Genomic DNA, 15,434 nt, shown 5'->3' with positions numbered 1-15,434 from the left:
ATCCTCGTGACGACTGACGAGGCAGATTTTAAGTATCTCAAGACTCTTAATCCAGTTTTAAAGTGCTTATCAGTAGGGCACTCCAGGAATTTGCTTAATTTTCCTATGACGTAGCCAATTTCTGGCCTTGTGTTAGCCAAGTAAAGTAGTCTTCCGATCAATCTTCAGTACTCAATGTTGCTCTCCAATTTTGATTTTGTATCCTTTGACAATTGTATGGAAGAATTCATTGGGATAGTGGATCCTACCTTTTGCTGCCAACACACCATAGTCTTCTAGTAATTCAAAACAATACTTGCATTGATTCATGGTGATACCCTCTTTACTTCTAGCAAATTCGATTCTTAGAAAGTATTTTAGCTTACCAATATCTTTGATTTGGAAAAGGTGGTGGAGATGATTCTTTATTGGTTAAATCTCTTTCATGTAACTACCTGTCAGGACAAGATCGTCCACATAAACAAGAATAAAAGTGAAGGAGTCAGAGGTATCTTTAGTGAAGAGGCAATTATCATCATGCTTTAATTGGTGATAGACAAAATTGATAAGGGTTGATGCAAGTTTTGTGTGCCAATGTCATCTAGCCTGCTTTAATCCGTATAGAAATCTTGTGAGTTTGCATACCAAGCTAAAATCAATGACTTCAAGGCCTTTGTGGGGTCTTCGTATAGACATCTTCAAGGAGATTTTCATGAAAAAATGTTGTATTCACGTCAAGTTGGTGAACAATCCAGGACCTCGATGCTGCCACAGCAAGAAGAATTTTCAGTGTATTCATCTTGACAACAGGGATGACTGTATCGAAGTAATCGTGCCTAGAAATTTGAGTGAATTCCTTGGCAATAAGGCGTGTTTTGTGCCTTTCCACACTCCAATCAATGTTGAGTTTTGTCTTAAAAATTCACTTACAGCCGATTGCATGTTTGCTTTTTGGTAGAGTAGTAAGAAACCAAGTGTTGTTCTTCTTTAGACCTTCTAATTCTGCATTAATGGCTTGTTGCCAATAAAGATGTACAATGGCTTCTTGATATGATTTTGGTTCTTCTACTGTGGATAATGCAATGGACAGGAGTTTCATGTGATGGTGATAAGGATGCATATGAGATGACACTACTCAATGGATATTTGCATTGAGGAACAAGAGTTTATTAAGCTTTATATTATCAGAACACACATGTGGACTTATATCCAAGTTTTTGAATTTGGATCCTTTAAATTTTAGATTTTTATTCTAGAGGATAAAGTATGATATCTTATCATTAAATATTTTTTTTCTCATGTTTTTTTTGTCCTACCTATAAAATAAATGGTGAAAAATCACACTTTATTTTCTAAAATAAAATTCAAAATTTAGAGAATCAAAATTTCAAATTTTTTGCTAATTTAGCTACAAGTGATTTCTTTATATATAAAGTTATACGAGTTAACTTAAGGTATGATGAAAAAACAAGAAAAGATTATTATGTGCTAAAGGACTACTTTCTGCAATATGCTAATGGAGAGTTGGATGTGTTTTTAATATATATACAATCTAATTATCGAAAAAATTAAGCACTTGTTTGGATAAATTTTTAAATTTTTTTAATTTTATGTTTCAATATTTTATACAAAAATATTTTTTTATTTATTAATTATGTTTGAATATAGTAATATAAAAATATTTTTTATTTATTTATTACGTAAAAAAAATATTTTTTTTTAAAATATAATTTTTTAAAAATAATGTTTTTTCATTTTTTAATATTTTTATTTTTATTATTAAAAATTTACTAAATACACTAAAAAATATTATCAATTTAATAATATTTAAACAAGCACTAAATATACGCATAATACTATTATTTCTGAATGTATATACACACTATATAGCTAGGAAGGGGCAATTATATAATACTTAAGCATGTAATTGTTGTAGCTCTAATAAGCCCATAGAACCTAGTACACTAACCCATTCAAGTTCACAGAGTAATTCACCACACTCAACATTTCTCAATTTTAAGAGCATACGTTGGATTATAGTCCCATTGTGCCAAATACAGGTACTCTCTTCTGCAAGATAGTTATTTTCATTTGGCTGAATTCTTTTCACTACACAACCATCTGGGAGTTTTTCCAATCCTTTGTTCCAGCACTTAACAGATGGCCTTATATCTATAACTGCTTCACCCATTTCATCATCTGCTGAGAACATGTCTTTGTCGAAAACTTTCTGCAGAAAAAATTTAAACTATTAGACAGATGTATATGATTAGTTTTATATCTAATATATTAATTATAATTATTATTGTGACATAGTAAATAAGTCTACTAAACAATTTACTTGACTAATACATACCAGATGTATTGGAGTTTTAATATCGTCAACTATAAGGGTCAATTCTTCATTCCACTCAGGATTGAGATCTTTATGTATGGTCTTAGTTTTCAGTTTCTGCACACCAAATCAAATATCAAATTAAAGAATCATTTTAATTTGCTAATAATAATAAGCACATATTTCTAATGAGAAGGGAAAAAAAGGATTTCCAAAAAAAAATTACAAACAATAATTCTTGTTTAACAAAATTATTCTACACATTTTAACTCCAACTCGCATACCAAACATGATAGAGAAAATTAAGAAAAAAATATTTCAAAAAAATAAATTAAACAACTCAAAATATAAGTTTATTTATATAAAGATAATTTTATGTAAAAAATAATAACTTAAAATTATTGAATAATTTAATATATTTAATGCAATTTGCATCTTAACTATTATATTAATTGAATCTCGCTAGGGAGCCAATAGAGTATTTATACAATGTATACAATGGGATATTTATTTGGCGAGTTAAAAAATGAACATCTAGAATAAAATATTACTAATTTCTCAAATACAATACACTCATACTATTCAGAATAACCATCCGGATACCAGAGATAATAAACATCTGATACTGAATCGAACATCACTGTATCGCCCATTGTACACATTGTATAAATACTTCATTGGCTCCCTATATTTCTTCAGTTAACATATATGAAGATATCTTCGCAGAACTCTCAAGGAACTAACAATAACAATAATAAGATTCTAGCCTGAGTACCCATGCTGACAACAACATAAGGATCACTAGAACGCAAATCGCGAATTGCGAGATTAATGCCTCTCTGAATCCTAAGTTTGAGAACACCATAGATTTGGTCCATCATAGTACAGTTTGTTGTCCCCTCTGAAAATCACCACAGGATACTATCGATGATGATGGTGAGATATTCTTGTTACATATTGAAAAACTTAGTTTGATATATAAATATGTATGTCTAATTCTTTAACATTAAACTACTCAACAATAAGTTGCAAGGTTACAATGATTTGTTTAACAAAATCAGTTCAGCAAAAGAAAATAATATAAAGATGTGAACACTAACAGAACTTAAACTAATCTACACTAATCTATTTTAGATATTTGTTTTTTTCTTATCATGCGTGCCACACCAAACTTTTCCCCTATGTGACGTGGCCTTAATTAGTTGATTTTCTTTGTGTTCAAAAATGCCCTCAAATTTAAAAACAAAATAAATTCCTTCAATTACGTTACAGTTTTTAAGTATTTTAAAAACTTACGATCAAGATTATAACAAAAACCATTGTCCGTTTTAATTAAAGGATAAAATAAGCACATTCTGTATTTGTTCGTTGTTGGAGGAGCTCTACTGTACTAGGTTGAACTTGCAGGATATTGTTCTTTCAGTTTGCTGCATGTAACATTTATTATATGTTACCATTTTTATTAGTTATTTTTGCTTGAGTTGCCGGTAAAATAACATCGAATCATTTTTGAGATGCTTGAGATAACAATAAGCTAAAATAAGTTAGGGACAAATATTAATATTTACCCCAAGTGTGTAGGGCGAAAATAACCTTTGTCTTAAAGTAAATCACAATTTTTTGGTAACAAAAATATTTACTTTTAGACAGAGTAGTCTTCCGGAAAAAAAAAAGATATATAGTAAATTTTGTTTGACAAAGTAGACATATTATCAATCGGATTAGAAATAGATTGTTATATGAGAAAGTGTGGATGTCAATAGTATTTAGTAGCCAAGTCAGTTATGCAGTAAAGGAGTTAGTTATAACTTATAAATAAGTTAGTTGTGCTAGTTGTGCTGATATGGCAGAGTTTGTTATAATTCTATTATGCAGTGTTAGTAGTGTCAAGTAGTTAGAAGGTATACTATTTTATAGTAGTTGTTGTTAATTATAATAGTTAGTTAGTTCAATTTAATGAAATTTATTTTTCAGCCGGAGAGAAATTCTGTCTTTCTATTTGTAAGAAATTCTTTTAAAATATTCTCTATAAACTTTTCAGCATTTTAACATAGTGTGGTGAGCATAAAAAAAGAGATCAATGAAAAATTGAACTTCGAAAAAGCTTAATCAACAAAAATTTCATTGATTCTGGTTATTTCTCAAATCTGCTAAATTTTATCATTTTTATTCATCAATTATCATATTTTTCATCTCAATTTTCTCTTTTTTTTTTTTCTTTCCTTCTCTTCCTTTGAGACTCAAAGGATAGAAACTAATAAAATTTGTGTTAGTTAAACAAAAATAAAAAATTCAAGTAAGCATTTTTTATTAGCGAGTCTTAGAAAAAAAGTTGAACAATTGATTGTAAACACATGCAGAGGCGAATCCAATAATTGATTAGCAAACACAGGCAAATCTTTTGAATTAACTAAGCCATGCAGTTCAATTCGAATAAAAACCAGCAGAATCCAGTATTAAATCTAGTGAGTCCATATTTCTTACCTCTTAGAAAAAGTTCAAAAATAATTTTAATTTCTATTGTATTAGAAATGGACTAATCTATAAACATCTTGATGTATTTGATGAGAGAACCAAATATACAAAAATAAATTATCACATTATGAGAGATAAATAACATAAATCACAAAGTTATTACTTATTTTCACCACTAATCAAGTGGCCAACATACTAACAAAGGTACTGGCACCCAATTAATTTTAATTGTGTCAAAGCAAGTTTAGAATGATGGATAGCACCAATTCTAGCTTGAGAAAAGGTGTTATATGAGAAAGTGTGAATATCAATTAATTAGTAGTTAAGTTAGTTACGCTCGCTGTAAATGAGTTAGTTGTGCTAACATGACAGAGTTCGTTATAATTCTACTATGCAGTGTTAGTTAGAGTGTAAAAATATCAAGTAGTTAGAATGTATACTATTTATAATAATTGTTGTTAATTATAAGGAAGATTCTACTATGTTGAAAACTTTTCCTTTTTTTTTAAGTGCTGAAGACATAGTGAGTGAGAAAGTATGGGAAAACTGAATCTCTGCTTTGTAGAAGATGATGAATCCCACAGAGCAGCATCTGTCGATTACTTACAAATCTGTTTATGATTATAACGTTGGGTTAATTCTTGTAGTAACTAAAGTGTGTAGTATTTTTGTAACTACTATTAGAATTTATTGCAAAAACTGTATTGGGTTATTTCAAAAAGAAGTAATTCAGAGTTAGAAGACTCATATGTTTGGGCTTAACCAAAAATATCTTAGCCTTATTAAAATGCTGTTTGTAGTACATGATTTAAGAGTAGATTGCAAGACAAAAAAAAAGACTGGATGGATTGGATTGACCAAAATAAAAAAAAACGAGTTATACTTATAAATATACACAGTCATAAAAACTATTAAATAATCATAAAATTAAATAATTAATAAAAATTATTAAAATACATAATATGAAAATTAATTTATACATAGTAAAGATTATTAATATACATACTATGTATATTAATAATCTTTACTAATTATTTAATTTTATTATTATTTATTTTCATAGTTTTTATATTTTTATTTTAATTTATTTTTATAACCTTTTTATTTTTACATTTTTTTCTTATATTCATGTTTCTTATTTTTATTTGTATTTTCATTCACTTATTTATGTTAATTGAAATTATTAACAATTTAAAAAAAATTATAAATATAACGATAAGAAAATAAATAACAAAATAATTGGGAGCATCATACTCTCTACGTTACAAGTAAATAAAGGTGATTGCTATTAACAATTAATTTTTAAAAAATGGTGTTTAATTTCATAAAAAAATTAATACTTAATTTTCAACTCAAAAATTATATTATCACTATCTTTCATCCTACCAACAAATGTGGTCATAACTTTAATTATTAAATTACACATTTTTATAGATTTTTTTTGACATTTTTATTTAAGGCTTCCTAGAAAACAACAAATTTTCTAACATGATAAGCATAACTCCTTTTTCTTTATTTTGGTCCATCTAATCCAGTTTTTTTTTTTGTCTTGCAATCCACTCTTAAATTATGTAATACAAACAACATTTTAATAAGGCTGATTTTTTTATTAAGCCCAAACATATTAGTCCTCTGACTCTGAGTTACTCTTTTTTAAAATAACCCATCACAATTTTTGTAATAAATTTTAACAGTAGTTACAAAAATACTGTACACTTTAGTTACTGCAAAAATTAACCCAACGTTATAATCATAAATAGATGAATAAGCAACCAATAGATACTGTTGTGTGAGACCCATAATCTGCTACAAAATATACTCAATTTTCTCATACTTTTTCACTCATTACATGTCATGTGTCTTCAGCACCTAAAGAAAAGAAAAACCTTTTGTATGGTAAAATCTCCCTAATTATAATAGTTATTCAGTTCAATTCAATAAAATACGTTTTCAGACTGAAAGAGAAACTCTATTTTTTTATCACAATTTTTCTACGGTAATAAGTAAATAACTATATATTAAAAAAATTGAAAAAGGGGGACTATACATTTAATTTTGTCTTAATTTTTTGCGTACATTTTTTTAAATAATCATTATCTACATATTCCCATGTATTAAAAGGTTAAATAAAATGTACAAGTTATTTGTTATTTTTTGTTTGGACCAAAAGTTATTTGTTACTTATAAAATAAAAAGAGGAATACTCACGTGATGAACTCTTAAATAATGAATCAAATATATTTAGTTAAATATATGAACTTATCTAATAGTTTACAATATTATTTTCATATGAAGATGTCATCATAGAAGTATCCACCAATTAAAAATATGCATGGTATCAATCAAACTCAATATCATATTATTTATTTTGTTTGAGTGTCATTTTGTAAAAAAAAAGTTGGTTATTTTAACAACGGTATTTTTATGTGAAATTAATATTGTGAACTGTTAAATAGTTCAATCAAATAAATTTAATTAAACATATCAAATCATCTAATGAATCATAATATATTTTTTATGTAAAGATGAAGGAGTCACGTGTAAAAACAAAAACACCTTTAAGAGATTTTTTTTGTCAGAACTCTTTAGGAGATTAGAACAGTGTTTTGCTCTTTTTTGTTTTGATACACCCAGAGTTTGGAAGCCCAAAATGCTAACCAACGATAAAAAAAATCCCAAACATAAAAAAATGAAGGACATCATTAAGACATTAACTTGGCGCAAACTAAAAAGGCCTCGAGCCTTAACAAAAACGAGGAAAAGGACCTAGTAAGGTTTGAGTTTAAATTTGCAGCATGCTTTAAAAAATCCCGCCTTGTGCATGCAGCAATCCATTGGCCAGCGACAAACCCTTAAATGAAGTTTAGTACTGCGGTAAATTAGTCCTTGACATGCCGGGTTGGGAAATACCGTGAAAAAAAAAAAGGTTTGAGTTTAAATTTACTATTTTGAATTTTCGACGTTCAATCTTTTCTTTATTTAGTTATTTATACTCCTACATGCATAGTGGTTGGACGACTTAAACTTTTAGAATTTGGTTAATGAAACAACACTAGAAAGCTCCATGAAAGGAAATTGCTAGGATAAGGGATTTTGATAGAATATTAGAAGAACATTAGGGAAATTGAAGGGAAGAGAAATTTATCAGATAAAAGGAAAGAACATAATTAGAGGAAAAAGAAATATCATAAGATATTTCGTAAGTTTACATATGATTTGTAATAAGTATGGATTCGTTACCTAAATTTTGGCCCACAACAACAATTTTGGAACCTAGTATAGTTGGCAGAGATAACTTCTCTAAAATAACCACTCTACTCAAGCTACCACTATCCCAATAAACTCGGATAACAACCATTATGGACTCCATCAAACCAATAACAAATTCGACACGAATAACGAAGTACATAACAAACAATCAAATATATATACCTGTATGTAACTAGTAAAGAGGTACGCAATCCACTTCAGTCTTACTCTGAACTCTCTCACACTTATACTTACTTGAGCGTTGGAGTCCATTTGCAGGTACCCAACGCCGCCTCTTCATAAGAAGACAACGTTCTGTTCAGATCACTCCAAGGAAAGCTAGTTCAAGTGCCGGTAGAACGAGCTATACCTCGAAGCTCACTTTCACACAGGAACATTTGGCGCCCACCGTGGGGTCGAGATATTTTTCTAACCCCACAACTTCCTATTCTGCATATTAATATACTCTTTTTTGCAGGTTCCAACGCATGGCAGACGAGCACAACCACGCTCCCTCGAGCGCCAATCAGGCCGAGATTCTGGCAATCAACGAGTCCCTTAAGGCCAAGAACCAAAGAATGGCCGAGCACCTGCGACAAATGGAGCACGACCGAAGTAAAGGAGAACACAAAAGTGCCGAAAACAAAGATAACAATGATGAGCACACCTCGAAAACTAAACACACCATCCCTAAAGCCACCAAAACGACCACCAAAAAAAGAACCAACCCCTTTGCCAAAGAAGTCATGAGTTTTGAAATGCCCCAAAACTTCACCTTACCATCAACCCTAAAGCCCTACAATGGAATAGGAGATCCGAATGTCCACGTCACCAAGTTCCAGGCCATGATGTTCATGAATAAGGATTCCGACCCAATTTTATGTCGTACTTTCCCAACCTTCCTAGATGGAGCCGCCCTGATTTGGTTTTCTAACCTCCCTGAAGGCTCCATTTCTAACTTCGATGAACTAGCAGACCAGTTCATCAACCACTTCGCCGCATCCAAAATATACGCCCATAACTCTGATTACCTAAGCACCATCAAACAAGGACCGACCGAAAGCCTAAAAGATTACATGACCAGGTTTGCCGAAGCGACCAACGAGATACCTAACCTAAACCCCGAAGTCCACCTCTATGCCTTAAAGAGCGGCCTCCGACCAGGGAAATTCCAAGAATCCATAGTCATTGCTAAACCAAAAACCCTGGTCGAGTTTCGCGAAAAAGTAACAACCCAGATCGAGGTGGAAGAATTTCGAGCATTACGAAGAGCAGATAAACCTACCCTAAGCAGAGAGGAGAAAAGGTGAAACAGACAATCAAACAGCAGAATGGATCAGAGAACGTTCAGACTAACACCCAAATTCGACAACTATACCCCCCTCAATGCAAAAAGGGAGGACATCATAAAGGACATATTACACTCAAAACTCATCAATCCCCCAAACAAGGCCGGTACATATCAAGACCAGCATCACGTGGATAGGTCAAAATACTATGCTTTTCACCAAAAGTATGGCCACACTACAGATGACTGCGTAATAGCCAGAGATGTCCTCGAAAAGCTCGCCCACCAAGGACTGCTGGATAAATACATTGACAACCGAGGAAGGAAGCGAAGCACATACGATCTCGGCCAACAACCCAAAACAACTGACAATTCCCGAGATAAGGGAAAAAAGGTAGATAACGATATCAACCCACCTCGCAGAATAATAAACTGTATTTTTGGCGGTTTTGCAGGCGACGGATGCACAAACTCGGCAAGGAAAATATCATACCGAGCTATGATGACAATGACAAAATCAACTCCATCCCAACCTATTAACAGAGACAAACCAAAGATCTCATTCGTCCCTAAAGACTATAAGGCAAATGATCAGAACCTAGATGACCCCGTCGTCATTACCACGCAGGTCGGAGAACCATTGGTAAAGAAAATCCTCATGGACCCCGGAAGCAGCGCGGACGTGCTGTTCTACTCAACGTTCCAAAAGATGAAACTAAGCGACAAGAATCTCCAACCCTCATCCGGAGAACTGGTAGGTTTCTCAAGTGAGCGCGTCTCAATTCGAGGTTATATCTAGTTACAAACTACTTTCGGAGAATATCCTAACAGTAAAATAATAGATATACAATACCTTGTCGTAGACTGTAAAAGCCCGTATAATATCATTTTGGGCAGACCCTCTTTGAATGCATTCAATGCTATTGTCTCTACTGTACATTTGTGTGTCAAGTTCCTTTCACAGGATAACAAGGTTGTCATCATCCACGAAGACCAAAGGGAAGCTAGGCAGTGCTATAATGCCAGCTTGAAGAACGAACAACCAAAACAGCCAGACCGACAATATGTCCAATCGGTATATAACTCGGAGCAACTACCACCCCTGGCCGAGTTGGACCCGAGGACCAACCATCAAGAGCGACCAATGCCAACAGACGTCTTACTAAAATTCAATTGACAAGCGACACAGACAAATACACATACATCGGCAACGTGCTAAGAGGCGCCGAACGAGGTCAGGTGGCCGAGCTATTAAGACGAAATGTTGATTTGTTCACTTGGACACCAGCAGATATGTCAGGAATAGATCCCAACGTCATCTGCTACAAGTTGGCCATCAATCCATCAGCCCGACTTATAGCCCGGAAAAAGAAGCACCTCGACGCCGACAAAAGAATGGCCTCCCTCGAGGAAACTACAAAACTACTCCACGCCGGATTCATCAAAGAGCTAAGATACTCCACCTGGGTAGCCAATGTGGTAATGGTAAGAGAAAGCAACGGTAAGTGGAGGATGTGTGTGGACTATACAGACCTTAACAAGGCCTGCCCAAAGAACGCATACCCCCTCCCATGCATTGATAAACTTGTTGATAATTCCTCTAGTTTCCAATGCCTAAGTTTTATGGATGCCTATTCCGGTTATAATAAAATCTTAATGCATGAGGCTGATCAAGACAAAACTACTTTTATCACTGACAATGGTAATTTCTATTATAAGGTTATGCCATTCGGACTCAAAAATGTAGGTGCAACCTACCAACGGCTCATGGACAAAATTTTCACAAATCAAATTGGACGAAATATAGAAGTCTATGTCGACAATATAGTGGCAAAATCAATACACACGGCAAACCATGTCAAAGACCTAACAGAGATATTCCAACAACTTCGAAAATACAATATGAGGCTAAACCCAAAAAAAATGCGCTTTTGGGGTACAGAGTGGAAAGTTCCTCGGTTTCATACTCACTTGCCGAGGTATTGAAGCAAACCCCGAGAAGTGCCAAGCGATCTTAAACATGCGAAGTCCAAGGATGGTCAAAGAGATCCAATAACTGACTGGTCGACTAGCAGCATTGGCCAGGTTCCTGCCTCGTATAGCCCACCGAGCACACCACTTTTTCAAAAACTTAAGGAAACAAGAGGAGTTCCAATGGATCGACGAGTGCGAAACGGCTTTTACAAAACTGAAAGCCATACTTTTAGCTCCCCCAATCCTCCAAACCCCGGAAGTAGGTAAACCACTTTATCTATACTTATTTATTACTAACCATGCTATCAGTTCTATATTGGTAACAGAAACGGAAAAACAACAGCACCCAGTATACTTTATCAACAAATCACTCCAGAATGCCGAAACTCGCTACCCAAAGCTGGAAAAATTAGCCTTAGCTCTAGTTACGACAGCCAGGTGACTGTGACACTATTTCCAAAGCCACACCATCGTGGTCAGAACAGAGCAACCCTTAAGACAAATATTGTCGAAACCTGAACTAGTTGGAAGACTAATCAAATGGTCAATCGAATTATCAGAATACGACATCCAATACCAATCCAAAGGAGCCATCAGGTCACAAGGACTAGCTGACTTCATTGCAGAACTCACTACAAAAGAACAAGCTCCCGAAGATATCATGTGGACACTGTACGTTGATGGAGCCTCAAATAGCAAAGGCTCTGGAGCAGGAATACTCCTCGAAGGAGATCACGAAATGCAATTCTAATAATCATTACAATTCACTTTCCATTCAAGTAACAATCAAGCAGAGTATGAAGCTTTAATAGAAGGTCTGCGGCTAGCTCACACCTTGGGTATCACACAAATAAACGTCAAATGCGATGCTCTCCTGGTGGTACAACAGGTAATAGGTAACTTTCAGGTAAAAGACCTACTATTAGAAAAGTACAACAAAACAGTCAACAACCTCATTATTACCTTCCAGAAATTTAATATTACCCATATACCTCGCGAAGAAAACGACAGAGCAGACATCCTTTCAAAATTAGCAATAACAAGAAACCAAACAACAACACCTATATTATCCCAGCTAACAATAGATGAGCCCAGCATTATGCTAACAACTATTTCGAGTATCTTGCAGGAAGACGACTGGAGATCACCCTTTATAACTTACTTGAAAACAGGTATCATCCCAAACAGCATCCAAAATCATCGAAAATTCAAAAGAAGAGCAAGTTTCTACACCATGCTCGGAACCAAACTATACAAAAGAGGATTTACAAGACCCCTTCTACGATGTCTAAACTCGGCAGAAGCCAAATTGGCAGTAGATGAAGTGCATGAAGGAGTCTGTGGAACACACATCAGCGGCCAAGGCCTAGCCGCCAAAATACTACGAGCAGGCTACTACTGGCCGACGCTAAAACAAGACTACATGAGTAAAGTTAAACACCGTGACCAGTGTCAACGCCACACACCAATCACATACAACCCGGCCGAGCAGTTGCATACATCCAAAATATGTTGGCCGTTTAACAAATGGGGGCTCGATATCCTCGGCCCATTTCCACCCACTCCAGGTCAGGTTAAATTCTTAATTGTCGCCATAGATTACTTTACAAAATGGATAGAGGCTACACCATTGGCAAAAATCACTTCCGAAAAAATGATTTCTTTCATATGGAAAAATATACTATGCCACTTTGGTATTCCTCAATTCATTATAACCGACAACAGTAGACAGTTTATAGATAAAAAATTCACAAACTTCTTACAAAATTTTAAAATAATCCATCAATTTTTCTCTATTGAACATCCGCAAACTAACAGTTTAGCCGAGGCCTCCAATAAGATAATTTTACAGGGCCTCAGAAAGAAGCTCGACGACTCAAAAGGAGAATGGGCCGAGCTTATTCCTGAAGTGCTATGGAGCTATAACACAACAGAACAATCATCAATAAGGAAAACCCCCCTTCAAGCTCGTCTACAGAAGCGATGTCATGATACCTATCGAAGTATCTCTACCAAATACCAGAACAACAAACACAAATGAAAGCGACAACGTTGAAACCAGGAAAGCTGAGCTAGACCTCATAGAGGAGGAACGAAACAAATCATCATTACACCAACTAGCATCCAAGCGAGCTATAGCTCGGAAATACAATCGGAAACTCAAACCGAGGACCTTCACAGAAGGAGACCTCGTACTGAGAAAGGTCGAAGACGTACGAAAACCACAGGGGCATGGTAAACTAAGTGCCAACTGGGAAGGCCCATACCGAATCCAACAAGTTATTGGCAAAGGAGCATACAAGATACAAAAGCTCAATGGAACCACCCTGCCAAACACTTGGAATGTATCATCTCTGAAAATGTACTTTAGCTAATATATATGTCGGACATGGTGATGCAGTCTTTTTCCTACTGCCAGATTTTATCTCTAAGGAGGATTTTGCTGGAGAGGTTTTAATGAGGCATACCACCCCGCATTTTCACAATTCATTTTACTACAACAAAACACAACTCGCTATGCCTAGTATTCAAATTACGTCAACAACTTCAAAACAAACAATACTAATTATGCGATACATTCAAGCATATCTAACGAAATGCGACCAAACAAATCCCCTGCAAAACCAATTCTAACATCATCAAACTTGGTCGATCAAACACATACATTTCAGAACGAACAAGTCCAAATGACTACAGGTCGAAGTAACGCTAATAACATATACCCCGTGCATAAATTTTTCCGCGCACAAAGTCAAAACCCAAACGAGGTATATACCGCAGACAAACAACAAAACTCTCACAACTATACTTCAACCCCTAATCATTCGATTCTCACAAGTAAACAAAAATACATATGCAAACATTTTCCAAACAACGCAAACATGAAATAACAACATCAAATCCTCAATACCACAATATTTGGCTAAATGACAAAAGTTCACCACAAACAGTCAAAAGAAACTAAGTCAAACAAGTTTAAAGAACTATCTATTGCAAATTTAAACATCAGGGTTCTCCCCCTCACCCTCAACGCCATCCTCATCCTCAACCAATTCATCCCCAACCACAACCTTATAAGGATCCATTTTCGAAAGATCAGCAGTAGGAGCAAAAAACTTGGCCTGCTCGACAGCCCTCTCAAATCCAGCCGAGAACATCTCCAAGCCATGATCCTCTTTCTTAGTTTCAGCCTGCTTTTTCTCCACTCCAAGAGCCACCAGTCTCGCCTCCAGAGCCATGTTCCTCTCCTTCAATTCTTTCTCAGCCTTCTCACAAGTCATCAATTTCTCTTGCAGTGTATTAACCAAGTCAAGAGCATCACAAAGCTTGCTCAACTTCTCCACATTTTCTTGCATCAGCTAAGCCATGGAAGCCTTATCAAAGGAGTCTCGAGCATGTTTCAACTCCTGGGACCGACCAATACACATCAAACGTATTCCTACCACCTGAAATCCACACAGATAATGTCACTCTAACAAAGCAAGCAACAAAAAAGGAACTAAAATAAAAACAATACTTAACAATACCTGCAAAAACTGAGCCATGCCAACATCACCAACATCATGAACAATTTTCACATCAGAGAGATTCTAGGCATTCTCATCGGCAACAGCAAAATAAGAGAAGTGCTCCCCCCATACAAACGTCAAGTCCTCACTTCCCCTATAACCATGCAAAGCCCTCTGATTATCAGCAAATCGTTTCAACTATTCCAAATCAATACTTTTTTCACCGAGGATATCCTTGGCCCAATCAGTCTCTTTCTCTTTCTTCTCTACCTTTTTCCTCTTGTAGCTAATCTTTTTCATCGGGGAACCCTGGTTCACCTCGGCCCCCACTTCAGCAGCAACCTGACTACTCGAGCCTTGCCTCTCAACATTCTTCGACCGAAAGAATGCACACAAGCTAGTAGAAGTCACCTTAGGAGCCTTTTCCACTGCAAAAATACAAGACAGATAAGAGACCAAGAAACAACAACATATCAAAATAGACAAGAAAATCAACAATTATTTACCTATATACTCAGACAAAGTATCTTTATCATACTCAAGATCAAGCATATCCACAACAGAGAGCAGAGAAGAAGACGATACATGATTCACTAAAAACTCAACAACCATTTCATTTTTATAC

General features: G+C 34.7%; 2 protein-coding genes across 2 annotated transcripts; one reads left to right on the top strand and one right to left on the bottom strand.

The window, feature by feature from the left end:
- Nucleotides 1-1,894: 1,894 nt before the first annotated feature.
- LOC130945915 (protein C2-DOMAIN ABA-RELATED 7-like) lies at nucleotides 1,895-3,195 on the bottom strand. Its single transcript, XM_057874605.1, has 3 exons — nucleotides 3,082-3,195; nucleotides 2,336-2,431; nucleotides 1,895-2,209 (listed from the first exon to the last, which is right to left on the bottom strand). Exons 1-3 carry the CDS (start codon nucleotides 3,193-3,195, stop codon nucleotides 1,895-1,897), a joined length of 525 nt encoding a protein of 174 aa, XP_057730588.1.
- A 5,331-nt stretch (nucleotides 3,196-8,526) lies between these two features.
- LOC130945914 (uncharacterized) lies at nucleotides 8,527-9,348 on the top strand. The gene has a single exon (XM_057874604.1). The coding sequence runs from the start codon at nucleotides 8,527-8,529 to the stop codon at nucleotides 9,346-9,348; it is 822 nt and encodes a 273-aa protein (XP_057730587.1).
- The last annotated feature ends 6,086 nt before the right edge of the window (nucleotides 9,349-15,434 follow it).

Source organism: Arachis stenosperma, chromosome 8 (assembly GCF_014773155.1).
Source record: "Arachis stenosperma cultivar V10309 chromosome 8, arast.V10309.gnm1.PFL2, whole genome shotgun sequence".
Lineage (NCBI taxonomy): Eukaryota > Viridiplantae > Streptophyta > Magnoliopsida > Fabales > Fabaceae > Arachis > Arachis stenosperma.
Note: the sequence above shows the minus strand (reverse complement) of the source record. Positions and strands in the feature narration are given on the sequence as shown.